Genomic DNA, 24,853 nt, shown 5'->3' with positions numbered 1-24,853 from the left:
CTATAGTTGCTGCAATAAAGATATATTGCAGGAAAAACATTTGCAACAGCCGCATTACAGAAAATTGATTCTTGTTGACGCTGGAGTTGATGCTGGTGGTTACTTTTAGTTTGAGGTGTTTTAAGAACACTGTTCTGGCGATGAATAGATCTCACATGCAATGAGACTATGCATCATGCCCAGTTCTCTTCTTCTGTACAAACTTGATTAACTGACAACAAAGCTATCATCCATGTTGTTGTTGATGACTGATCCATTACTGCTGAAGGAGAAACGAAAATATGGTTTGAAACAGAGAGAGGGATGGAGAGTGAAAGGGAGGGAGGGAGACGCAGGCCGCAAACAGCTGTTTCTATGTGTCTCCCCCAGATAATTTTAGTGAATCGTTCATAAATTCAAAATAATATTTAGTGCTCTGATAGTGCTAAGTTCTCATGTGAGTGCTCAAATTAAGACATGTGATTTTGAAACAATAGTCTAATGTTATTGTTATTTAGCCATTGAGGATATCGTCAAGATTGGCAACTCGAATGGGCAAATTTGGATAGTGCAACTTAGCCAGCATGGTGATTTAATGCCAAATCAGGTTTTTTTTGTTTGTTGGCAAATCCAGATTGATTTTTAGTAAATCTGGACAGCAAAAAAACATTTTCACTAACATCCTCTAGAATGAATTCTAGTTATGGCCTTATTTAAAAGGCTAAAATGGCCTATTATAACGAGTGGTCTATTTCACAGTATGTCACAACTTTGTGGAGCAGATGGTATACTTGATGTCATCAGTTTATGAGTGATTTGGTGTGATGGCTCCCCCTGTTGATGAATATGGGTATTATTGAGAACACATTTCTTTCCTTTTTTAACAGAACAATGCCAGCTAGTTTGTGGTTGTTGCCCAAACTTGACATTTTACCATCAACCGTCTTTAGTAACTATGATAGGCAAAGTTACAAAGAATAGACAAAATATGGAGATGGTTTTTTAAGACGAACCAGAGTGTAACAAAAAAATGATTGTCCTGTTAGCACCAGCTATTGGTGGCAACACAGGCGGGTGGCGCTGTAGTATATTAGGGAAGCATTCATTTGATGTGAAACAACTAGCTTAAACTTCACAAGATGTTCGAGGAATAAATAAATAGAAGTTTTAGAAATGTTTAATGTTAGTTCATGTTGCTGATCATTGTGGTGGTTAAATGACTGCAATTGTTTTAGTAATAGCTGCAGTGATTTATATATATATATATAAATAATCTAAAACTATATATATATATATATATATATATATATATATATATATATATATATATATATATATATATATATATAGCAGTTGGAGCCCAAGAGTCTCAGGTGTGGTCCAACAGTGGCTCATCAATAAGATGTTTACTTTTGTTTGAGGTTCATAATCAAATTTCACATCTCCGAATTCTTTTTTAGTTATTACTGATGACTCTGACTTTTCTTGATTAATGCATTCTTTTTCACAGTTTTCAACATGCAGTTATTCTAACAGTGGAGTAATAATTATCATAACCTATACGAAAATCTGAAGCCGTTAGTGTTGGAGCAAAGAGCAACTGTTGCATGTTTTGCTTCAGTGAAGTTGAGATGTTTTTTCAAGGTCAATTTTACTAACTGAGAAGCTCATAAAGATGTTGCGTTGTGTGTACTTCTAGATTATTATTCATCATTGACCACTGCAACATCCATTGGTCATATAAAGACTGTTTTTGGCTTCTTGGCTTCTTTCGATGTCAATTTTAAAAAAGGAGAACATTGCATTTAATCAGTAAAGGGCCAGTTTCTAGAAAGATTTATAGATTATTTTTCCAACATAACTGTCTATTAAAATGTTTTTCTAGTTTTTTTTTTTTTTTAAGAGCCATTCCTGAAAATCTGACAATAGTTAATGCTGGTTTTGATGATGCTGGTTATTTTTTAGCTTCAGGTGATTAAAGAATACTGTATGTCTTATGCTGTCTGACAGTGATAGAATCTCAAAGGCAATATAGTTTGCAACACTCCCAGTTCTCACTTACTGAACAGACCCGATGTACTTACAAAACAAAAAGCTGATTGGGAAATTTAATTGCAGGAAATCGCAGAGCATGGTTTAATTGTCTTTAATTAAAGCTGTTGACATTAAACATGCCCCATTACACTTTACATTTACCCAACAAAATGGCAAGAAATCACATGAGAGACAATTTACATGCTTTATGGATGTTGTACTATGATTTTTGTAAATTATTTGACTGAAATTGCACAAATAAACCTCACAGAACATCATGTATGCATGATTACAAACAAAATAACACACTTTTTAAAAATAAGAAAATTGACATTATTGCATTATTTTGAAATATATATTTCATTTATAACTTAACCTTTTGATCAAAATTAATTCAGATGATGGTGAGAATGATTATATGGTTTTGATTTTCAGTCCTAGTTTTACTTAGTTTAGTGAAACAGAATAAACAAGACAGCATTAGTTACTGTCACTAAGTTTAATAGTACCAAGGCATAGTGCTCAGTGAAGCAAAATACATTTTTATATTAATAGTGCAATTATTTTCCGAGGTCCCAGAGTTTAAGGTAATAATGTGTGGCTTACTATTCCAGTAATGATTCAGATGGACTCGTTCAAGTTGGCTAAGTAATTTTGTCCGGTCAACGATCTGGGCCATTCCCACACAGAAACATGTTTAGTTCGACAGAGATAGACTAACCTAATTTAAGGTGTCTGGTCAGTGCAAAGTTACATTTGCTAATAAATCTTGATACCAGTGATGGCGGTCATGTAAATATGAAAATCCACACTGTTGCTATTGCTGAGTTGACAGTAGCCATGACAACAGTACCAGGAAGGATGCGGTGATGAGACTCATCTTCTGACTAATTCCACTTGAAGCTGTAAATGAAGAGAAACAAAACATTAGTTAAACAAACTGTTGCACAACTTTTGAAATATTTGATCAAGTAGCACTGAGGATTACTTACATATGCCATCCACGATAATGGAATTGGTTTCAATGTCGAAGCCAATGACGTTTGAAGCTGCATCGATCAAAACACTCGCAATCTGGGTGTTATTAGGAACAGATGTGCTTACAAAGCTTGCATTCAAGTTGTTGATGATCGATCCATTACTGCGGAAAGAGAATAAAAAAATTCAACTACCACTGTTCTAAAGTCATAGGCGAAAACTATGAAATAAACAAACAAAGCAAACAAATTACCTGAATGACACAACTATCAAGAAGTTGAAGGAAGAAAATCTCCTTTGGAAAACAGGTGTAAGCTACAGAGACAGAAAAGAAGTGGAGAGGACAATTTCAAGGGCCAACGTATAGGATTTAGAATATCTATTAACAAAAATGTAAAACAATATTCCTAATATAGCATGTATAATAACTTGAAGCTAAGTATCCTTCATCCAAGAGCTAAGAGTTACACATTCACATATACATAGCAAGCCTACTTCCCAGAGGCCACTGTGTTGTACCACCATGTTTCTACAGTCGCCAAGAGACAGATTAAATACTGGCTCTAGAGCCTTTTGTGTTTTTACGTACTTAGGTCCCGCTGACCTGCCGCTGACTTCTATTGCTGCTAACGTAATGTTTTTACTTTAAAGATGTGTTAGCAGAGTTTTGCCATCAGCCAATCATGTCATGCAGGATTGGAAAGGGTGGAGTGAGCAGACGGGCATTCAGTTGGTTGCAATCTGCAACCGCTAGATGCCACCAAATCCTATCACAACACTTTTTACTTGATCTTGGACACTGAAGTGTCTGTATGAGATGAGTAATGAGATCGAAGTGTGAGTTTTTGCCTTAATATATTCCACTTGATGTCTCTGTCATGAATTCCTTCTTGACCTTCCATTCCTAAGTTACCTTTTATATGGAGTATGTAGGCTGTGGTAAGTGTTCAATTCTTTAAGTGGGTGCTACTTGTGAGGTGTACCAAAACACTTACCTGGTCCAGTATCATTGCAGCTCTTGTTATAAAAGCATTTGATGAAGGATCAAGCAGGTCACTTGTAAATGTGCTTTGAAGAGACCTGAATGTCACCCTCGTTGATGTGAGCGCTACAGTAGGCACAGTTGTTGTAGGTGCTGCTGTCGTGGGTGCTAATGTGGTAGGTGCTGCTGTTGTAGGTGTGGCTGATGTAGGTGCTGCTGTTGTAGGTGCAGCTGTTGTAGGTGCGGCTGTTGTTGGTGCGGCTGTTGTTGGTGCGGCTGTTGTAGGTGCTACAGTCGTTGGTGCTGCTGTGGTAGGTGCAGCAGTTGTAGGAGCAGCTGTTGTCGGTGCAACTGTTGTTGGTGCGGCTGTTGTAGGTGCGGCTGTTGTTGGTGCTGCTGTGGTGGGTGCTGCTGTTGGAGGTACTGCAGTGGTAGGTGCTGCTGTCGTAGGTGCTGCTGTGGTGGGTGCAGCTGTTGTTGGTGCGGCTGTGGTGGGTGCAGCTGTTGTTGGTGCTGCAGTGGTAGGTGCTGCTGTTGTGGGTGCAGCCGTCGTAGGTGCTGCAGTGGTAGGTGCTGCTGTGGTGGGTGCAGCTGTTGTTGGTGCGGCTGTGGTGGGTGCAGCTGTTGTAGGTGCTGCTGTCGTAGGTGCTGCTGTGCTGGGTGCAGCTGTTGTTGGTGCGGCTGTGGTGGGTGCAGCTGTTGTAGGTGCTGCAGTGGTAGGTGCGGCTGTTGTAGGAGCAGCTGTCGTAGGTGCAGCTGTTGTAGGTGCTGCAGTGGTAGGTGCTGCTGTGGTGGGTGCAGCTGTTGTGGTTGCAGCTGTCGTAGGTGCAACTGTCGTTGGTGCGGCTGTTGTAGGTGCTGCTGTTGTAGGAGCAGATGTTGTGGGTGCAGATGTCACAGGTGCTGCTGTTGTGGGCGCAGCCGTTGTAGGTGCTGCAGTGGTAGTTGCTGCTGTGGTGGGTGCAGCCGTCGTAGGTGCTGCAGTGGGAGGTGCTGCTGTTGTAGGTGCGGCTGTTGTAGGTGCTGCTGTTGTAGGAGCAGCTGTTGTTGGTGCAGCTGTCGTAGGTGCTGCTGTGGTGGGTGCAGCTGTTGTTGGTGCGGCTGTGGTGGGTGCAGCTGTTGTTGGTACGGCGGTTGTAGGTGCTGCAGTGGTGAGTGCAGCTGTGGTGGGTGCAGCCGTGGTAGGTGCTACAGTGGTAGGTGCTGCTGTGGTGGGTGCAGCTGTTGTAGGTGCTGCAGTGGTAGGTGCTGCTGTGGTGGGTGCAGCTGTTGTGGTTGCAGCTGTCGTAGGTGCAGCTGTCGTTGGTGCGGCTGTTGTAAGAGCAGCTGTTGTAGGTGCTGCAGTGGTAGGTGCTGCTGTGGTGGGTGCAGCTGTTGTTGCTGCAGCTGTCGTAGGTGCTGCTGTGGTGGGTGCAGCTGTTGTTGGTACGGCGGTTGTAGGTGCTGCTGTGGTGGGTGCAGCTGTTGTAGGTGCTGCAGTGGTAGGTGCTGCTGTGGTGGGTGCAGCTGTTGTAGGTGCTGCAGTGGTAGGTGCTGCAGTGGTGGGTGCAGCTGTTGTAGGTGCTGCAGTGGTGGGTGCAGCTGTTGTTGGTACTGCTGTGGTGGGTGCAGCTGTTGTTGGTGCGGCTGTCGTAGGTGCAGCTGTTGTAGGTGTGGCTGTTGTAGGTGCTGCTGTTGTAGGAGCAGCTGTTGTAGGTGCTGCAGTGGTAGGTGCTGCTGTGGTGGGTGCAGCTGTTGTTGCTGCAGCTGTCGTAGGTGCTGCTGTGGTGGGTGCAGCTGTTGTTGGTACGGCGGTTGTAGGTGCTGCTGTGGTGGGTGCAGCTGTTGTAGGTGCTGCAGTGGTAGGTGCTGCTGTGGTGGGTGCAGCTGTTGTAGGTGCTGCAGTGGTAGGTGCTGCAGTGGTGGGTGCAGCTGTTGTAGGTGCTGCAGTGGTGGGTGCAGCTGTTGTTGGTGCTGCTGTGGTGGGTGCAGCTGTTGTTGGTGCGGCTGTCGTAGGTGCAGCTGTTGTAGGTGTGGCTGTTGTAGGTGCTGCTGTTGTAGGAGCAGCTGTTGTAGGTGCTGCAGTGGTAGGTGCTGCTGTGGTGAGTGCAGCTGTTGTGGGTGCAGCTGTCGTAGGTGCAGCTGTCGTTGCTGCGGCTGTGGTAGGTGCGGCTGTTGTAGGAGCAGCTGTTGTAGGTGCTGCAGTGGTGGCTGCAGCTGTTGTAGGTGCTGCAGTGGTAGGTGCTGCTGTGGTGGGTGCAGCCGTCGTAGGTGCTGCAGTGGTAGGTGCTGCTGTGGTGGGTGCAGGTGTTGTAGGTGCTGCAGTGGTAGGTGCGGCTGTTGTAGGAGCAGCTGTTGTAGGTGCTGCAGTGGTAGGTCCTGCAGTGGTGGGTGCAGCTGTTGTAGGAGCAGTCGTCGTAGGTGCTGCAGTGGTAGGTCCTGCAGTGGTGGGTGCAGCTGTTGTAGGAGCAGTCGTCGTAGGTGCAGCTGTTGTAGGTGCTGCAGTGGTAGGTGCTGCTGTGGTAGGTGCTGCTGTGGTGGGTGCAGCTGTTGTGGGTGCAGCTGTCGTAGGTGCAGCTGTCGTTGGTGCGGCTGTGGTGGGTGCAGCTGTTGTGGGTGCAGCTGTCGTTGGTGCTGCTGTGGTGGGTGCAGCTGTTGTGGGTGCAGCTGTCGTAGGTGCAGCTGTCGTTGGTGCGGCTGTGGTGGGTGCAGCTGTTGTAGGTGCTGCAGTGGTAGGTGCGGCTGTTGTAGGGGCGGCTGTTGTTGGTGCAGCTGTCGTAGGTGCAGCTGTTGTAGGTGCTGCAGTGGTAGGTGCTGCTGTGGTAGGTGCTGCTGTTGTAGGAGCAGATGTTGTGGGTGCAGATGTTGTAGTTGCGGCTGTTGTGGGCGCAGCCGTTGTAGGTGCTGCAGTGGTAGGTGCGGCTGTTGTAGGAGCAGCTGTTGTAGGTGCTGCAGTGGTAGGTGCTGCTGTGGTGGGTGCAGCCGTCGTAGGTGCTGCAGTGGTAGGTGCTGCTGTGGTGGGTGCAGCCGTCGTAGGTGCTGCAGTGGTAGGTGCTGCTGTGGTCGGTGCAGCTGTTGTGGTTGCAGCTGTCGTAGGTGCAGCTGTCGTTGGTGCGGCTGTTGTAGGAGCAGCTGTTGTAGGTGCTGCAGTGGTTGGTGCTGCTGTGGTGGGTGCAGCTGTTGTAGGAGCAGTCGTCGTAGGTGCTGCAGTGGTAGGTCCTGCAGTGGTGGGTGCAGCTGTTGTAGGAGCAGTCGTCGTAGGTGCTGCAGTGGTAGGTGCGGCTGTTGTAGGAGCAGCTGTTGTAGGTGCTGCAGTGGTAGGTGCGGCTGTGGTGGGTGCAGCAGTCGTAGGTGCTGCAGTGGTAGGTGCTGCTGTGGTGGGTGCAGCTGTTGTAGGTGCTGCAGTGGTAGGTGCGGCTGTTGTAGGAGCAGCTGTTGTAGGTGCTGCAGTGGTAGGAACAGGTGTTGTAGGTGCTGCAGTGGTAGGTGCTGCTGTGGTGGGTGCAGCCGTCGTAGGTGCTGCAGTGGTAGGTGCTGCTGTGGTGGGTGCAGCTGTTGTAGGTGCTGCAGTGGTAGGTGCGGCTGTTGTAGGGGCGGCTGTTGTTGGTGCAGCTGTCGTAGGTGCAGCTGTTGTAGGTGCTGCAGTGGTAGGTGCTGCTGTGGTAGGTGCTGCTGTGGTGGGTGCAGCTGTTGTGGGTGCAGCTGTCGTAGGTGCAGCTGTCGTTGGTGCGGCTGTGGTGGGTGCAGCTGTTGTGGGTGCAGCTGTCGTTGGTGCTGCTGTGGTGGGTGCAGCTGTTGTGGGTGCAGCTGTCGTAGGTGCAGCTGTCGTTGGTGCGGCTGTGGTGGGTGCAGCTGTTGTAGGTGCTGCAGTGGTAGGTGCGGCTGTTGTAGGGGCGGGTGTTGTTGGTGCAGCTGTCGTAGGTGCAGCTGTTGTAGGTGCTGCAGTGGTAGGTGCTGCTGTGGTAGGTGCTGCTGTTGTAGGAGCAGATGTTGTGGGTGCGGATGTCGTAGTTGCGGCTGTTGTGGGCACAGCCGTTGTAGGTGCTGCAGTGGTAGTTGCTGCTGTGGTGGGTGCAGCCGTCGTAGGTGCTGCAGTGGTGGGTGCAGCTGTTGTTGGTACTGCTGTGGTGGGTGCAGCTGTTGTTGGTGCGGCTGTCGTAGGTGCAGCTGTTGTAGGTGTGGCTGTTGTAGGTGCTGCTGTTGTAGGAGCAGCTGTTGTAGGTGCTGCAGTGGTAGGTGCTGCTGTGGTGGGTGCAGCTGTTGTTGCTGCAGCTGTCGTAGGTGCTGCTGTGGTGGGTGCAGCTATTGTTGGTACGGCGGTTGTAGGTGCTGCTGTGGTGGGTGCAGCTGTTGTAGGTGCTGCAGTGGTAGGTGCTGCTGTGGTGGGTGCAGCTGTTGTAGGTGCTGCAGTGGTAGGTGCTGCAGTGGTGGGTGCAGCTGTTGTAGGTGCTGCAGTGGTGGGTGCAGCTGTTGTTGGTGCTGCTGTGGTGGGTGCAGCTGTTGTTGGTGCGGCTGTCGTAGGTGCAGCTGTTGTAGGTGTGGCTGTTGTAGGTGCTGCTGTTGTAGGAGCAGCTGTTGTAGGTGCTGCAGTGGTAGGTGCTGCTGTGGTGAGTGCAGCTGTTGTGGGTGCAGCTGTCGTAGGTGCAGCTGTCGTTGCTGCGGCTGTGGTAGGTGCGGCTGTTGTAGGAGCAGCTGTTGTAGGTGCTGCAGTGGTGGCTGCAGCTGTTGTAGGTGCTGCAGTGGTAGGTGCTGCTGTGGTGGGTGCAGCCGTCGTAGGTGCTGCAGTGGTAGGTGCTGCTGTGGTGGGTGCAGGTGTTGTAGGTGCTGCAGTGGTAGGTGCGGCTGTTGTAGGAGCAGCTGTTGTAGGTGCTGCAGTGGTAGGTCCTGCAGTGGTGGGTGCAGCTGTTGTAGGAGCAGTCGTCGTAGGTGCTGCAGTGGTAGGTCCTGCAGTGGTGGGTGCAGCTGTTGTAGGAGCAGTCGTCGTAGGTGCAGCTGTTGTAGGTGCTGCAGTGGTAGGTGCTGCTGTGGTAGGTGCTGCTGTGGTGGGTGCAGCTGTTGTGGGTGCAGCTGTCGTAGGTGCAGCTGTCGTTGGTGCGGCTGTGGTGGGTGCAGCTGTTGTGGGTGCAGCTGTCGTTGGTGCTGCTGTGGTGGGTGCAGCTGTTGTGGGTGCAGCTGTCGTAGGTGCAGCTGTCGTTGGTGCGGCTGTGGTGGGTGCAGCTGTTGTAGGTGCTGCAGTGGTAGGTGCGGCTGTTGTAGGGGCGGCTGTTGTTGGTGCAGCTGTCGTAGGTGCAGCTGTTGTAGGTGCTGCAGTGGTAGGTGCTGCTGTGGTAGGTGCTGCTGTTGTAGGAGCAGATGTTGTGGGTGCAGATGTTGTAGTTGCGGCTGTTGTGGGCGCAGCCGTTGTAGGTGCTGCAGTGGTAGGTGCGGCTGTTGTAGGAGCAGCTGTTGTAGGTGCTGCAGTGGTAGGTGCTGCTGTGGTGGGTGCAGCCGTCGTAGGTGCTGCAGTGGTAGGTGCTGCTGTGGTGGGTGCAGCCGTCGTAGGTGCTGCAGTGGTAGGTGCTGCTGTGGTCGGTGCAGCTGTTGTGGTTGCAGCTGTCGTAGGTGCAGCTGTCGTTGGTGCGGCTGTTGTAGGAGCAGCTGTTGTAGGTGCTGCAGTGGTTGGTGCTGCTGTGGTGGGTGCAGCTGTTGTAGGAGCAGTCGTCGTAGGTGCTGCAGTGGTAGGTCCTGCAGTGGTGGGTGCAGCTGTTGTAGGAGCAGTCGTCGTAGGTGCTGCAGTGGTAGGTGCGGCTGTTGTAGGAGCAGCTGTTGTAGGTGCTGCAGTGGTAGGTGCGGCTGTGGTGGGTGCAGCAGTCGTAGGTGCTGCAGTGGTAGGTGCTGCTGTGGTGGGTGCAGCTGTTGTAGGTGCTGCAGTGGTAGGTGCGGCTGTTGTAGGAGCAGCTGTTGTAGGTGCTGCAGTGGTAGGAACAGGTGTTGTAGGTGCTGCAGTGGTAGGTGCTGCTGTGGTGGGTGCAGCCGTCGTAGGTGCTGCAGTGGTAGGTGCTGCTGTGGTGGGTGCAGCTGTTGTAGGTGCTGCAGTGGTAGGTGCGGCTGTTGTAGGGGCGGCTGTTGTTGGTGCAGCTGTCGTAGGTGCAGCTGTTGTAGGTGCTGCAGTGGTAGGTGCTGCTGTGGTAGGTGCTGCTGTGGTGGGTGCAGCTGTTGTGGGTGCAGCTGTCGTAGGTGCAGCTGTCGTTGGTGCGGCTGTGGTGGGTGCAGCTGTTGTGGGTGCAGCTGTCGTTGGTGCTGCTGTGGTGGGTGCAGCTGTTGTGGGTGCAGCTGTCGTAGGTGCAGCTGTCGTTGGTGCGGCTGTGGTGGGTGCAGCTGTTGTAGGTGCTGCAGTGGTAGGTGCGTCTGTTGTAGGGGCGGGTGTTGTTGGTGCAGCTGTCGTAGGTGCAGCTGTTGTAGGTGCTGCAGTGGTAGGTGCTGCTGTGGTAGGTGCTGCTGTTGTAGGAGCAGATGTTGTGGGTGCAGATGTCGTAGTTGCGGCTGTTGTGGGCACAGCCGTTGTAGGTGCTGCAGTGGTAGTTGCTGCTGTGGTGGGTGCAGCCGTCGTAGGTGCTGCAGTGGGAGGTGCTGCTGTTGTAGGTGCGGCTGTTGTAGGTGCTGCTGTTGTAGGAGCAGCTGTTGTTGGTGCAGCTGTCGTAGGTGCTGCTGTGGTGGGTGCAGCTGTTGTTGGTGCGGCTGTGGTGGGTGCAGCTGTTGTTGGTACGGCGGTTGTAGGTGCTGCAGTGGTGAGTGCAGCTGTTGTTGGTGCGGCTGTGGTGGGTGCAGCTGTTGTAGGTGCTGCAGTGGTAGGTGCGGCTGTTGTAGGAGCAGCTGTCGTAGGTGCAGCTGTTGTAGGTGCTGCAGTGGTAGGTGCTGCTGTGGTGGGTGCAGCTGTTGTGGTTGCAGCTGTCGTAGGTGCAACTGTCGTTGGTGCGGCTGTTGTAGGTGCTGCTGTTGTAGGAGCAGATGTTGTGGGTGCAGATGTCACAGGTGCTGCTGTTGTGGGCGCAGCCGTTGTAGGTGCTGCAGTGGTAGTTGCTGCTGTGGTGGGTGCAACCGTCGTAGGTGCTGCAGTGGGAGGTGCTGCTGTTGTAGGTGCGGCTGTTGTAGGTGCTGCTGTTGTAGGAGCAGCTGTTGTTGGTGCAGCTGTCGTAGGTGCTGCTGTGGTGGGTGCAGCTGTTGTTGGTGCGGCTGTGGTGGGTGCAGCTGTTGTTGGTACGGCGGTTGTAGGTGCTGCAGTGGTGAGTGCAGCTGTGGTGGGTGCAGCCGTGGTAGGTGCTACAGTGGTAGGTGCTGCTGTGGTGGGTGCAGCTGTTGTAGGTGCTGCAGTGGTAGGTGCTGCTGTGGTGGGTGCAGCTGTTGTGGTTGCAGCTGTCGTAGGTGCAACTGTCGTTGGTGCGGCTGTTGTAAGAGCAGCTGTTGTAGGTGCTGCAGTGGTAGGTGCTGCTGTGGTGGGTGCAGCTGTTGTTGCTGCAGCTGTCGTAGGTGCTGCTGTGGTGGGTGCAGCTGTTGTTGGTACGGCGGTTGTAGGTGCTGCTGTGGTGGGTGCAGCTGTTGTAGGTGCTGCAGTGGTAGGTGCTGCTGTGGTGGGTGCAGCTGTTGTAGGTGCTGCAGTGGTAGGTGCTGCAGTGGTGGGTGCAGCTGTTGTAGGTGCTGCAGTGGTGGGTGCAGCTGTTGTTGGTGCTGCTGTGGTGGGTGCAGCTGTTGTTGGTGCGGCTGTCGTAGGTGCAGCTGTTGTAGGTGCGGCTGTTGTAGGTGCTGCTGTTGTAGGAGCAGCTGTTGTTGGTGCAGCTGTCGTAGGTGCTGCTGTGGTGGGTGCAGCTGTTGTTGGTGCGGCTGTGGTGGGTGCAGCTGTTGTTGGTACGGCGGTTGTAGGTGCTGCAGTGGTGAGTGCAGCTGTGGTGGGTGCAGCCGTGGTAGGTGCTACAGTGGTAGGTGCTGCTGTGGTGGGTGCAGCTGTTGTAGGTGCTGCAGTGGTAGGTGCTGCTGTGGTGGGTGCAGCTGTTGTGGTTGCAGCTGTCGTAGGTGCAGCTGTCGTTGGTGCGGCTGTTGTAAGAGCAGCTGTTGTAGGTGCTGCAGTGGTAGGTGCTGCTGTGGTGGGTGCAGCTGTTGTTGCTGCAGCTGTCGTAGGTGCTGCTGTGGTGGGTGCAGCGGTTGTTGGTACGGCGGTTGTAGGTGCTGCTGTGGTGGGTGCAGCTGTTGTAGGTGCTGCAGTGGTAGGTGCTGCTGTGGTGGGTGCAGCTGTTGTAGGTGCTGCAGTGGTAGGTGCTGCAGTGGTGGGTGCAGCTGTTGTAGGTGCTGCAGTGGTGGGTGCAGCTGTTGTTGGTGCTGCTGTGGTGGGTGCAGCTGTTGTTGGTGCGGCTGTCGTAGGTGCAGCTGTTGTAGGTGTGGCTGTTGTAGGTGCTGCTGTTGTAGGAGCAGCTGTTGTAGGTGCTGCAGTGGTAGGTGCTGCTGTGGTGGGTGCAGCTGTTGTTGCTGCAGCTGTCGTAGGTGCTGCTGTGGTGGGTGCAGCTGTTGTTGGTACGGCGGTTGTAGGTGCTGCTGTGGTGGGTGCAGCTGTTGTAGGTGCTGCAGTGGTAGGTGCTGCTGTGGTGGGTGCAGCTGTTGTAGGTGCTGCAGTGGTAGGTGCTGCAGTGGTGGGTGCAGCTGTTGTAGGTGCTGCAGTGGTGGGTGCAGCTGTTGTTGGTGCGGCTGTCGTAGGTGCAGCTGTTGTAGGTGCGGCTGTTGTAGGTGCTGCTGTTGTAGGAGCAGCTGTTGTTGGTGCAGCTGTCGTAGGTGCTGCTGTGGTGGGTGCAGCTGTTGTTGGTGCGGCTGTGGTGGGTGCAGCTGTTGTTGGTACGGCGGTTGTAGGTGCTGCAGTGGTGAGTGCAGCTGTGGTGGGTGCAGCCGTGGTAGGTGCTACAGTGGTAGGTGCTGCTGTGGTGGGTGCAGCTGTTGTAGGTGCTGCAGTGGTAGGTGCTGCTGTGGTGGGTGCAGCTGTTGTGGTTGCAGCTGTCGTAGGTGCAGCTGTCGTTGGTGCGGCTGTTGTAAGAGCAGCTGTTGTAGGTGCTGCAGTGGTAGGTGCTGCTGTGGTGGGTGCAGCTGTTGTTGGTGCAGCTGTCGTAGGTGCTGCTGTGGTGGGTGCAGCTGTTGTTGGTGCGGCTGTGGTGGGTGCAGCTGTTGTTGGTACGGCGGTTGTAGGTGCTGCAGTGGTGAGTGCAGCTGTTGTTGGTGCGGCTGTGGTGGGTGCAGCTGTTGTAGGTGCTGCAGTGGTAGGTGCGGCTGTTGTAGGAGCAGCTGTCGTAGGTGTAGCTGTTGTAGGTGCTGCAGTGGTAGGTGCTGCTGTGGTGGGTGCAGCTGTTGTGGTTGCAGCTGTCGTAGGTGCAACTGTCGTTGGTGCGGCTGTTGTAGGTGCTGCTGTTGTAGGAGCAGATGTTGTGGGTGCAGATGTCACAGGTGCTGCTGTTGTGGGCGCAGCCGTTGTAGGTGCTGCAGTGGTAGTTGCTGCTGTGGTGGGTGCAACCGTCGTAGGTGCTGCAGTGGGAGGTGCTGCTGTTGTAGGTGCGGCTGTTGTAGGTGCTGCTGTTGTAGGAGCAGCTGTTGTTGGTGCAGCTGTCGTAGGTGCTGCTGTGGTGGGTGCAGCTGTTGTTGGTGCGGCTGTGGTGGGTGCAGCTGTTGTTGGTACGGCGGTTGTAGGTGCTGCAGTGGTGAGTGCAGCTGTGGTGGGTGCAGCCGTGGTAGGTGCTACAGTGGTAGGTGCTGCTGTGGTGGGTGCAGCTGTTGTAGGTGCTGCAGTGGTAGGTGCTGCTGTGGTGGGTGCAGCTGTTGTGGTTGCAGCTGTCGTAGGTGCAACTGTCGTTGGTGCGGCTGTTGTAAGAGCAGCTGTTGTAGGTGCTGCAGTGGTAGGTGCTGCTGTGGTGGGTGCAGCTGTTGTTGCTGCAGCTGTCGTAGGTGCTGCTGTGGTGGGTGCAGCTGTTGTTGGTACGGCGGTTGTAGGTGCTGCTGTGGTGGGTGCAGCTGTTGTAGGTGCTGCAGTGGTAGGTGCTGCTGTGGTGGGTGCAGCTGTTGTAGGTGCTGCAGTGGTAGGTGCTGCAGTGGTGGGTGCAGCTGTTGTAGGTGCTGCAGTGGTGGGTGCAGCTGTTGTTGGTGCTGCTGTGGTGGGTGCAGCTGTTGTTGGTGCGGCTGTCGTAGGTGCAGCTGTTGTAGGTGCGGCTGTTGTAGGTGCTGCTGTTGTAGGAGCAGCTGTTGTTGGTGCAGCTGTCGTAGGTGCTGCTGTGGTGGGTGCAGCTGTTGTTGGTGCGGCTGTGGTGGGTGCAGCTGTTGTTGGTACGGCGGTTGTAGGTGCTGCAGTGGTGAGTGCAGCTGTGGTGGGTGCAGCCGTGGTAGGTGCTACAGTGGTAGGTGCTGCTGTGGTGGGTGCAGCTGTTGTAGGTGCTGCAGTGGTAGGTGCTGCTGTGGTGGGTGCAGCTGTTGTGGTTGCAGCTGTCGTAGGTGCAGCTGTCGTTGGTGCGGCTGTTGTAAGAGCAGCTGTTGTAGGTGCTGCAGTGGTAGGTGCTGCTGTGGTGGGTGCAGCTGTTGTTGCTGCAGCTGTCGTAGGTGCTGCTGTGGTGGGTGCAGCTGTTGTTGGTACGGCGGTTGTAGGTGCTGCTGTGGTGGGTGCAGCTGTTGTAGGTGCTGCAGTGGTAGGTGCTGCTGTGGTGGGTGCAGCTGTTGTAGGTGCTGCAGTGGTAGGTGCTGCAGTGGTGGGTGCAGCTGTTGTAGGTGCTGCAGTGGTGGGTGCAGCTGTTGTTGGTGCTGCTGTGGTGGGTGCAGCTGTTGTTGGTGCGGCTGTCGTAGGTGCAGCTGTTGTAGGTGTGGCTGTTGTAGGTGCTGCTGTTGTAGGAGCAGCTGTTGTAGGTGCTGCAGTGGTAGGTGCTGCTGTGGTGGGTGCAGCTGTTGTTGCTGCAGCTGTCGTAGGTGCTGCTGTGGTGGGTGCAGCTGTTGTTGGTACGGCGGTTGTAGGTGCTGCTGTGGTGGGTGCAGCTGTTGTAGGTGCTGCAGTGGTAGGTGCTGCTGTGGTGGGTGCAGCTGTTGTAGGTGCTGCAGTGGTAGGTGCTGCAGTGGTGGGTGCAGCTGTTGTAGGTGCTGCAGTGGTGGGTGCAGCTGTTGTTGGTGCGGCTGTCGTAGGTGCAGCTGTTGTAGGTGCGGCTGTTGTAGGTGCTGCTGTTGTAGGAGCAGCTGTTGTTGGTGCAGCTGTCGTAGGTGCTGCTGTGGTGGGTGCAGCTGTTGTTGGTGCGGCTGTGGTGGGTGCAGCTGTTGTTGGTACGGCGGTTGTAGGTGCTGCAGTGGTGAGTGCAGCTGTGGTGGGTGCAGCCGTGGTAGGTGCTACAGTGGTAGGTGCTGCTGTGGTGGGTGCAGCTGTTGTAGGTGCTGCAGTGGTAGGTGCTGCTGTGGTGGGTGCAGCTGTTGTGGTTGCAGCTGTCGTAGGTGCAGCTGTCGTTGGTGCGGCTGTTGTAAGAGCAGCTGTTGTAGGTGCTGCAGTGGTAGGTGCTGCTGTGGTGGGTGCAGCTGTTGTTGCTGCAGCTGTCGTAGGTGCTGCTGTGGTGGGTGCAGCTGTTGTTGGTACGGCGGTTGTAGGTGCTGCTGTGGTGGGTGCAGCTGTTGTAGGTGCTGCAGTGGTAGGTGCTGCTGTGGTGGGTGCAGCTGTTGTAGGTGCTGCAGTGGTAGGTGCTGCAGTGGTGGGTGCAGCTGTTGTAGGTGCTGCAGTGGTGGGTGCAGCTGTTGTTGGTGCTGCTGTGGTGGGTGCAGCTGTTGTTGGTGCGGCTGTCGTAGGTGCAGCTGTTGTAGGTGTGGCTGTTGTAGGTGCTGCTGTTGTAGGAGCAGCTGTTGTAGGTGCTGCAGTGGTAGGTGCTGCTGTGGTGGGTGCAGCTGTTGTTGCTGCAGCTGTCGTAGGTGCTGCTGTGGTGGGTGCAGCTGTTGTTGGTACGGCGGTTGTAGGTGCTGCTGTGGTGGGTGCAGCTGTTGTAGGTGCTGCAGTGGTAGGTGCTGCTGTGGTGGGTGCAGCTGTTGTAGGTGCTGCAGTGGTAGGTGCTGCAGTGGTGGGTGCAGCTGTTGTAGGTGCTGCAGTGGTGGGTGCAGCTGTTGTTGGTGCTACTGTGGTGGGTGCAGCTGTTGTTGGTGCGGCTGTCGTAGGTGCAGCTGTTGTAGGTGTGGCTGTTGTAGGTGCTGCTGTTGTAGGAGCAGCTGTTGTAGGTGCTGCAGTGGTAGGTGCTGCTGTGGTGAGTGCAGCTGTTGTGGGTGCAGCTGTCGTAGGTGCAGCTGTCGTTGCTGCGGCTGTGGTGGGTGCAGCTGTTGTTGGTGCGGCGGTTGTAGGTGCTGCAGTGGTGGGTGCAGCTGTTGTGGGTGTAGCTGTTGTAGGTGCTGCAGTGGTAGGTGCGGCTGTTGTAGGAGCAGCTGTTGTAGGTGCTGCAGTGGTGGGTGCAGCTGTTGTAGGTGCTGCAGTGGTAGGTGCTGCTGTGGTGGGTGCAGCCGTCGTAGGTGCTGCAGTGGTAGGTGCTGCTGTGGTGGGTGCAGGTGTTGTAGGTGCTGCAGTGGTAGGTGCGGCTGTTGTAGGAGCAGCTGTTGTAGGTGCTGCAGTGGTAGGTCCTGCAGTGGTGGGTGCAGCTGTTGTAGGAGCAGTCGTCGTAGGTGCTGCAGTGGTAGGTCCTGCAGTGGTGGGTGCAGCTGTTGTAGGAGCAGTCGTCGTAGGTGCAGCTGTTGTAGGTGCTGCAGTGGTAGGTGCTGCTGTGGTAGGTGCTGCTGTGGTGGGTGCAGCTGTTGTGGGTGCTGCAGTGGTAGGTGCGGCTGTTGTAGGGGCGGCTGTTGTTGGTGCAGCTGTCGTAGGTGCAGCTGTTGTAGGTGCTGCAGTGGTAGGTGCTGCTGTGGTAGGAGCAGATGTTGTGGGTGCAGATGTCGTAGTTGCGGCTGTTGTGGGCGCAGCCGTTGTAGGTGCTGCAGTGGTAGGTGCGGCTGTTGTAGGAGCAGCTGTTGTAGGTGCTGCAGTGGTAGGTGCTGCTGTTGTTGGTGCTGCTGTGGTGGGTGCACCTGTTGTTGGTGCGGCTGTCGTAGGTGCAGCTGTTGTAGGTGTGGCTGTTGTAGGTGCTGCTGTTGTAGGAGCAGCTGTTGTAGGTGCTGCAGTGGTAGGTGCTGCTGTGGTGAGTGCAGCTGTTGTGGGTGCAGCTGTCGTAGGTGCAGCTGTCGTTGCTGCGGCTGTGGTGGGTGCAGCTGTTGTTGGTGCAGCGGTTGTAGGTGCTGCAGTGGTGGGTGCAGCTGTTGTGGGTGCAGCTGTTGTAGGTGCTGCAGTGGTAGGTGCGGCTGTTGTAGGAGCAGCTGTTGTAGGTGCTGCAGTGGTGGGTGCAGCTGTTGTAGGTGCTGCAGTGGTAGGTGCTGCTGTGGTGGGTGCAGCCGTCGTAGGTGCTGCAGTGGTAGGTGCTGCTGTGGTGGGTGCAGGTGTTGTAGGTGCTGCAGTGGTAGGTGCGGCTGTTGTAGGAGCAGCTGTTGTAGGTGCTGCAGTGGTAGGTCCTGCAGTGGTGGGTGCAGCTGTTGTAGGAGCAGTCGTCGTAGGTGCTGCAGTGGTAGGTCCTGCAGTGGTGGGTGCAGCTGTTGTAGGAGCAGTCGTCGTAGGTGCAGCTGTTGTAGGTGCTGCAGTGGTAGGTGCTGCTGTGGTAGGTGCTGCTGTGGTGGGTGCAGCTGTTGTTGGTGCGGCTGTCGTAGGTGCAGCTGTTGTAGGTGCGGCTGTTGTAGGTGCTGCTGTTGTAGGAGCAGCTGTTGTTGGTGCAGCTGTCGTAGGTGCTGCTGTGGTGGGTGCAGCTGTTGTTGGTGCGGCTGTGGTGGGTGCAGCTGTTGTTGGTACGGCGGTTGTAGGTGCTGCAGTGGTGAGTGCAGCTGTGGTGGGTGCAGCCGTGGTAGGTGCTGCTGTGGTGGGTGCAGCTGTTGTGGTTGCAGCTGTCGTAGGTGCAGCTGTCGTTGGTGCGGCTGTTGTAAGAGCAGCTGTTGTAGGTGCTGCAGTGGTAGGTGCTGCTGTGGTGGGTGCAGCTGTTGTTGCTGCAGCTGTCGTAGGTGCTGCTGTGGTGGGTGCAGCTGTTGTTGGTACGGCGGTTGTAGGTGCTGCTGTGGTGGGTGCAGCTGTTGTAGGTGCTGCAGTGGTAGGTGCTGCTGTGGTGGGTGCAGCTGTTGTAGGTGCTGCAGTGGTAGGTGCTGCAGTGGTGGGTGCAGCTGTTGTAGGTGCTGCAGTGGTGGGTGCAGCTGTTGTTGGTGCTGCTGTGGTGGGTGCAGCTGTTGTTGGTGCGGCTGTCGTAGGTGCAGCTGTTGTAGGTGTGGCTGTTGTAGGTGCTGCTGTTGTAGGAGCAGCTGTTGTAGGTGCTGCAGTGGTAGGTGCTGCTGTGGTGGGTGCAGCTGTTGTTGCTGCAGCTGTCGTAGGTGCTGCTGTGGTGGGTGCAGCTGTTGTTGGTACGGCGGTTGTAGGTGCTGCTGTGGTGGGTGCAGCTGTTGTAGGTGCTGCAGTGGTAGGTGCTGCTGTGGTGGGTGCAGCTGTTGTAGGTGCTGCAGTGGTAGGTGCTGCAGTGGTGGGTGCAGCTGTTGTAGGTGCTGCAGTGGTGGGTGCAGCTGTTGTTGGTGCTGCTGTGGTGGGTGCAGCTGTTGTTGGTGCGGCTGTCGTAGGTGCAGCTGTTGTAGGTGTGGCTGTTGTAGGTGCTGCTGTTGTAGGAGCAGCTGTTGTAGGTGCTGCAGTGGTAGGTGCTGCTGTGGTGAGTGCAGCTGTTGTGGGTGCAGCTGTCGTAGGTGCAGCTGTCGTTGCTGCGGCTGTGGTGGGTGCAGCTGTTGTTGGTGCGGCGGTTGTAGGTGCTGCAGTGGTGGGTGCAGCTGTTGTGGGTGCAGCTGTTGTAGGTGCTGCAGTGGTAGGTGCGGCTGTTGTAGGAGCAGCTGTTGTAGGTGCTGCAGTGGTGGGTGCAGCTGTTGTAGGTGCTGCAGTGGTAGGTGCTGCTGTGGTGGGTGCAGCCGTCGTAGGTGCTGCAGTGGTAGGTGCTGCTGTGGTGGGTGCAGGTGTTGTAGGTGCTGCAGTGGTAGGTGCGGCTGTTGTAGGAGCAGCTGTTGTAGGTGCTGCAGTGGTAGGTCCTGCAGTGGTGGGTGCAGCTGTTGTAGGAGCAGTCGTCGTAGGTGCTGCAGTGGTAGGTCCTGCAGTGGTGGGTGCAGCTGTTGTAGGAGCAGTCGTCGTAGGTGCAGCTGTTGTAGGTGCTGCAGTGGTAGGTGCTGCTGTGGTAGGTGCTGCTGTGGTGGGTGCAGCTGTTGTGGGTGCTGCAGTGGTAGGTGCGGCTGTTGTAGGGGCGGCTGTTGTTGGTGCAGCTGTCGTAGGTGCAGCTGTTGTAGGTGCTGCAGTGGTAGGTGCTGCTGTGGTAGGAGCAGATGTTGTGGGTGCAGATGTCGTAGTTGCGGCTGTTGTGGGCGCAGCCGTTGTAGGTGCTGCAGTGGTAGGTGCGGCTGTTGTAGGAGCAGCTGTTGTAGGTGCTGCAGTGGTAGGTGCTGCTGTTGTTGGTGCTGCTGTGGTGGGTGCAGCTGTTGTTGGTGCGGCTGTCGTAGGTGCAGCTGTTGTAGGTGTGGCTGTTGTAGGTGCTGCTGTTGTAGGAGCAGCTGTTGTAGGTGCTGCAGTGGTAGGTGCTGCTGTGGTGAGTGCAGCTGTTGTGGGTGCAGCTGTCGTAGGTGCAGCTGTCGTTGCTGCGGCTGTGGTGGGTGCAGCTGTTGTTGGTGCGGCGGTTGTAGGTGCTGCAGTGGTGGGTGCAGCTGTTGTGGGTGCAGCTGTTGTAGGTGCTGCAGTGGTAGGTGCGGCTGTTGTAGGAGCAGCTGTTGTAGGTGCTGCAGTGGTGGGTGCAGCTGTTGTAGGTGCTGCAGTGGTAGGTGCTGCTGTGGTGGGTGCAGCCGTCGTAGGTGCTGCAGTGGTAGGTGCTGCTGTGGTGGGTGCAGGTGTTGTAGGTGCTGCAGTGGTAGGTGCGGCTGTTGTAGGAGCAGCTGTTGTAGGTGCTGCAGTGGTAGGTCCTGCAGTGGTGGGTGCAGCTGTTGTAGGAGCAGTCGTCGTAGGTGCTGCAGTGGTAGGTCCTGCAGTGGTGGGTGCAGCTGTTGTAGGAGCAGTCGTCGTAGGTGCAGCTGTTGTAGGTGCTGCAGTGGTAGGTGCTGCTGTGGTAGGTGCTGCTGTGGTGGGTGCAGCTGTTGTGGGTGCTGCAGTGGTAGGTGCGGCTGTTGTAGGGGCGGCTGTTGTTGGTGCAGCTGTCGTAGGTGCAGCTGTTGTAGGTGCTGCAGTGGTAGGTGCTGCTGTGGTAGGAGCAGATGTTGTGGGTGCAGATGTCGTAGTTGCGGCTGTTGTGGGCGCAGCCGTTGTAGGTGCTGCAGTGGTAGGTGCGGCTGTTGTAGGAGCAGCTGTTGTAGGTGCTGCAGTGGTAGGTGCTGCTGTGGTGGGTGCAGCCGTCGTAGGTGCTGCAGTGGTAGGTGCTGCTGTGGTGGGTGCAGCCGTCGTAGGTGCTGCAGTGGTAGGTGCTGCTGTGGTCGGTGCAGCTGTTGTGGTTGCAGCTGTCGTAGGTGCAGCTGTCGTTGGTGCGGCTGTTGTAGGAGCAGCTGTTGTAGGTGCTGCAGTGGTAGGAACAGGTGTTGTAGGTGCTGCAGTGGTAGGTGCTGCTGTGGTGGGTGCAGCCGTCGTAGGTGCTGCAGTGGTAGGTGCTGCTGTGGTGGGTGCAGCTGTTGTAGGTGCTGCAGTGGTAGGTGCGGCTGTTGTAGGGGCGGCTGTTGTTGGTGCAGCTGTCGTAGGTGCAGATGTTGTAGGTGCTGCAGTGGTAGGTGCTGCTGTGGTAGGTGCTGCTGTGGTGGGTGCAGCTGTTGTGGGTGCAGCTGTCATAGGTGCAGCTGTCGTTGGTGCGGCTGTGGTGGGTGCAGCTGTTGTGGGTGCAGCTGTCGTTGGTGCTGCTGTGGTGGGTGCAGCTGTTGTGGGTGCAGCTGTCGTAGGTGCAGCTGTTGTAGGTGCTGCAGTGGTAGGTGCTGCTGTGGTAGGTGCTGCTGTTGTAGGAGCAGATGTTGTGGGTGCAGATGTCGTAGTTGCGGCTGTTGTGGGCGCAGCCGTTGTAGGTGCTGCAGTGGTAGTTGCTGCTGTGGTGGGTGCAGCCGTCGTAGGTGCTGCAGTGGGAGGTGCTGCTGTTGTAGGTGCGGCTGTTGTAGGTGCTGCTGTGGTGGGTGCAGCTGTTGTTGGTACGGCGGTTGTAGGTGCTGCAGTGGTGAGTGCAGCTGTGGTGGGTGCAGCCGTGGTAGGTGCTACAGTGGTAGGTGCTGCTGTGGTGGGTGCAGCTGTTGTAGGTGCTGCAGTGGTAGGTGCTGCTGTGGTGGGTGCAGCTGTTGTGGTTGCAGCTGTCGTAGGTGCAGCTGTCGTTGGTGCGGCTGTTGTAAGAGCAGCTGTTGTAGGTGCTGCAGTGGTAGGTGCTGCTGTGGTGGGTGCAGCTGTTGTTGCTGCAGCTGTCGTAGGTGCTGCTGTGGTGGGTGCAGCTGTTGTTGGTACGGCGGTTGTAGGTGCTGCTGTGGTGGGTGCAGCTGTTGTAGGTGCTGCAGTGGTAGGTGCTGCTGTGGTGGGTGCAGCTGTTGTGGTTGCAGCTGTCGTAGGTGCAGCTGTCGTTGGTGCGGCTGTTGTAAGAGCAGCTGTTGTAGGTGCTGCAGTGGTAGGTGCTGCTGTGGTGGGTGCAGCTGTTGTTGCTGCAGCTGTCGTAGGTGCTGCTGTGGTGGGTGCAGCTGTTGTTGGTACGGCGGTTGTAGGTGCTGCTGTGGTGGGTGCAGCTGTTGTAGGTGCTGCAGTGGTAGGTGCTGCTGTGGTGGGTGCAGCTGTTGTAGGTGCTGCAGTGGTAGGTGCTGCAGTGGTGGGTGCAGCTGTTGTTGGTGCTGCTGTGGTGGGTGCAGCTGTTGTTGGTGCGGCTGTCGTAGGTGCAGCTGTTGTAGGTGTGGCTGTTGTAGGTGCTGCTGTTGTAGGAGCAGCTGTTGTAGGTGCTGCAGTGGTAGGTGCTGCTGTGGTGGGTGCAGCTGTTGTTGCTGCAGCTGTCGTAGGTGCTGCTGTGGTGGGTGCAGCTGTTGTTGGTACGGCGGTATTAGGTGCTGCTGTGGTGGGTGCAGCTGTTGTAGGTGCTGCAGTGGTAGGTGCTGCTGTGGTGGGTGCAGCTGTTGTAGGTGCTGCAGTGGTAGGTGCTGCAGTGGTGGGTGCAGCTGTTGTAGGTGCTGCAGTGGTGGGTGCAGCTGTTGTTGGTGCTGCTGTGGTGGGTGCAGCTGTTGTTGGTGCGGCTGTCGTAGGTGCAGCTGTTGTAGGTGTGGCTGTTGTAGGTGCTGCTGTTGTTGGTGCGGCGGTTGTAGGTGCTGCAGTGGTGGGTGCAGCTGTTGTGGGTGCAGCTGTTGTAGGTGCTGCAGTGGTAGGTGCGGCTGTTGTAGGAGCAGCTGTTGTAGGTGCTGCAGTGGTAGGTGCTGCAGTGGTGGGTGCAGCTGTTGTAGGTGCTGCAGTGGTAGGTGCTGCTGTGGTGGGTGCAGCCGTCGTAGGTGCTGCAGTGGTAGGTGCTGCTGTGGTGGGTGCAGGTGTTGTAGGTGCTGCAGTGGTAGGTGCGGCTGTTGTAGGAGCAGCTGTTGTAGGTGCTGCAGTGGTAGGTCCTGCAGTGGTGGGTGCAGCTGTTGTAGGAGCAGTCGTCGTAGGTGCTGCAGTGGTAGGTCCTGCAGTGGTGGGTGCAGCTGTTGTAGGAGCAGTCGTCGTAGGTGCAGCTGTTGTAGGTGCTGCAGTGGTAGGTGCTGCTGTGGTAGGTGCTGCTGTGGTGGGTGCAGTTGTTGTGGGTGCAGCTGTCGTAGGTGCAGCTGTCGTTGGTGCGGCTGTGGTGGGTGCAGCTGTTGTGGGTGCAGCTGTCGTTGGTGCGGCTGTGGTGGGTGCAGCTGTTGTAGGTGCTGCAGTGGTAGGTGCGGCTGTTGTAGGGGCGGCTGTTGTTGGTGCAGCTGTCGTAGGTGCAGCTGTTGTAGGTGCTGCAGTGGTAGGTGCTGCTGTGGTAGGTGCTGCTGTTGTAGGAGCAGATGTTGTGGGTGCAGATGTCGTAGTTGCGGCTGTTGTGGGCGCAGCCGTTGTAGGTGCTGCAGTGGTAGGTGCGGCTGTTGTAGGAGCAGCTGTTGTAGGTGCTGCAGTGGTAGGTGCTGCTGTGGTGGGTGCAGCCGTCGTAGGTGCTGCAGTGGTAGGTGCTGCTGTGGTGGGTGCAGCCGTCGTAGGTGCTGCAGTGGTAGGTGCTGCTGTGGTCGGTGCAGCTGTTGTGGTTGCAGCTGTCGTAGGTGCAGCTGTCGTTGGTGCGGCTGTTGTAGGAGCAGCTGTTGTAGGTGCTGCAGTGGTTGGTGCTGCTGTGGTTGGTGCAGCTGTTGTAGGAGCAGTCGTCGTAGGTGCTGCAGTGGTAGGTGCGGCTGTGGTGGGTGCAGCAGTCGTAGGTGCTGCAGTGGTAGGTGCTGCTGTGGTGGGTGCAGCTGTTGTAGGTGCTGCAGTGGTAGGTGCGGCTGTTGTAGGAGCAGCTGTTGTAGGTGCTGCAGTGGTAGGAACAGGTGTTGTAGGTGCTGCAGTGGTAGGTGCTGCTGTGGTGGGTGCAGCCGTCGTAGGTGCTGCAGTGGTAGGTGCTGCTGTGGTGGGTGCAGCTGTTGTAGGTGCTGCAGTGGTAGGTGCGGCTGTTGTAGGGGCGGCTGTTGTTGGTGCAGCTGTCGTAGGTGCAGCTGTTGTAGGTGCTGCAGTGGTAGGTGCTGCTGTGGTAGGTGCTGCTGTGGTGGGTGCAGCTGTTGTGGGTGCAGCTGTCGTTGGTGCGGCTGTGGTGGGTGCAGCTGTTGTGGGTGCAGCTGTCGTTGGTGCTGCTGTGGTGGGTGCAGCTGTTGTAGGTGCTGCAGTGGTAGGTGCGGCTGTTGTAGGAGCGGTTGTTGTTGGTGCAGCTGTCGTAGGTGCAGCTGTTGTAGGTGCTGCAGTGGTAGGTGCGGCTGTTGTAGGAGCGGTTGTTGTTGGTGCAGCTGTCGTAGGTGCAGCTGTTATAGGTGCTGCAGTGGTAGGTGCTGCTGTGGTGGGTGCAGCTGTTGTGGTTGCAGCTGTCGTAGGTGCAGCTGTCGTTGGTGCGGCTGTTGTAGGTGCTGCTGTTGTGGGTGCAGATGTTGTAGGTGCGGCTGTCGTTGGTGCGGCTGTTGTAGGTGCTGCTGTGGTGGGTGCAGCCGTCGTAGGTGCTGCAGTGGTAGGTGCTGCTGTGGTGGGTGCAGCCGTTGTAGGTGCTGCAGTGGTGGGTGCAGCTGTTGTTGGTGCTGCTGTGGTGGGTGCAGCCGTCGTAGTTGCTGCAGTGGTGGGTGCAGCTGTTGTTGGTGCTGCTGTGGTGGGTGCAGCTGTTGTTGGTGCGGCTGTCGTAGGTGCAGCTGTTGTAGGTATGGCTGTTGTTGGTGCTGCAGTGGTAGGTGCTGCAGTGGTGGGTGCAGCTGTTGTAGGAGCAGCTGTTGTAGGTGCTGCAGTGGTAGGTGCTGCAGTGGTAGGTGCGGCTGTTGTAGGAGCGGCTGTTGGTGCAGCTGTCGTAGGTGCAGCTGTTGTAGGTGCTGCAGTGGTAGGTGCTGCTGTGGTGGGTGCAGCTGTTGTGGTTGCAGCTGTCGTAGGTGCAGCTGTTGTGGGCGCAGCCGTTGTAGGTGCTGCAGTGGTGGGTGCGGCTGTTGTAGGGGCAGCTGTTGTAGGTGCTGCAGTGGTAGGTGCGGCTGTTGTAGGAGCAGCTGTTGTAGGTGCTGCAGTGGTGGGTGCAGCTGTTGTAGGTGCTGCAGTGGTGGGTGCAGCTGTTGTTGGTGCTGCTGTGGTGGGTGCAGCTGTTGTTGGTGCGGCTGTCGTAGGTGCAGCTGTTGTAGGTG

At 55.7% G+C, this 24,853-nt stretch overlaps 1 protein-coding gene across 1 annotated transcript in view; it reads right to left on the bottom strand.

Annotated features, from left to right (window-relative positions):
* Nucleotides 1–2,109: 2,109 nt before the first annotated feature.
* The window catches only part of LOC311009119 (uncharacterized protein), a gene marked incomplete at its 5' end in the record, with an annotated part of 40,771 nt that continues 18,027 nt past the window's right edge, over nucleotides 2,110–24,853 (bottom strand). The window contains 4 exons of the mRNA XM_084003092.1: nucleotides 2,110–2,916; nucleotides 3,006–3,154; nucleotides 3,245–3,306; nucleotides 3,987–5,506. Coding sequence (XP_083859218.1) covers nucleotides 4,045–5,506 — 1,462 coding nt within the window. The 3' untranslated portion in view covers nucleotides 2,110–2,916; nucleotides 3,006–3,154; nucleotides 3,245–3,306; nucleotides 3,987–4,044. The remainder of the gene's footprint in view (nucleotides 2,917–3,005; nucleotides 3,155–3,244; nucleotides 3,307–3,986; nucleotides 5,507–24,853) is intronic.

This window comes from Eutrigla gurnardus (assembly GCF_963514095.1).
Source record: "Eutrigla gurnardus genome assembly, chromosome: 23".
Classification (NCBI taxonomy): domain Eukaryota; kingdom Metazoa; phylum Chordata; class Actinopteri; order Perciformes; family Triglidae; genus Eutrigla; species Eutrigla gurnardus.
The sequence above is the reverse complement of the archived record's forward strand: the minus strand, read 5'-3'. Positions and strand labels throughout refer to the sequence as shown.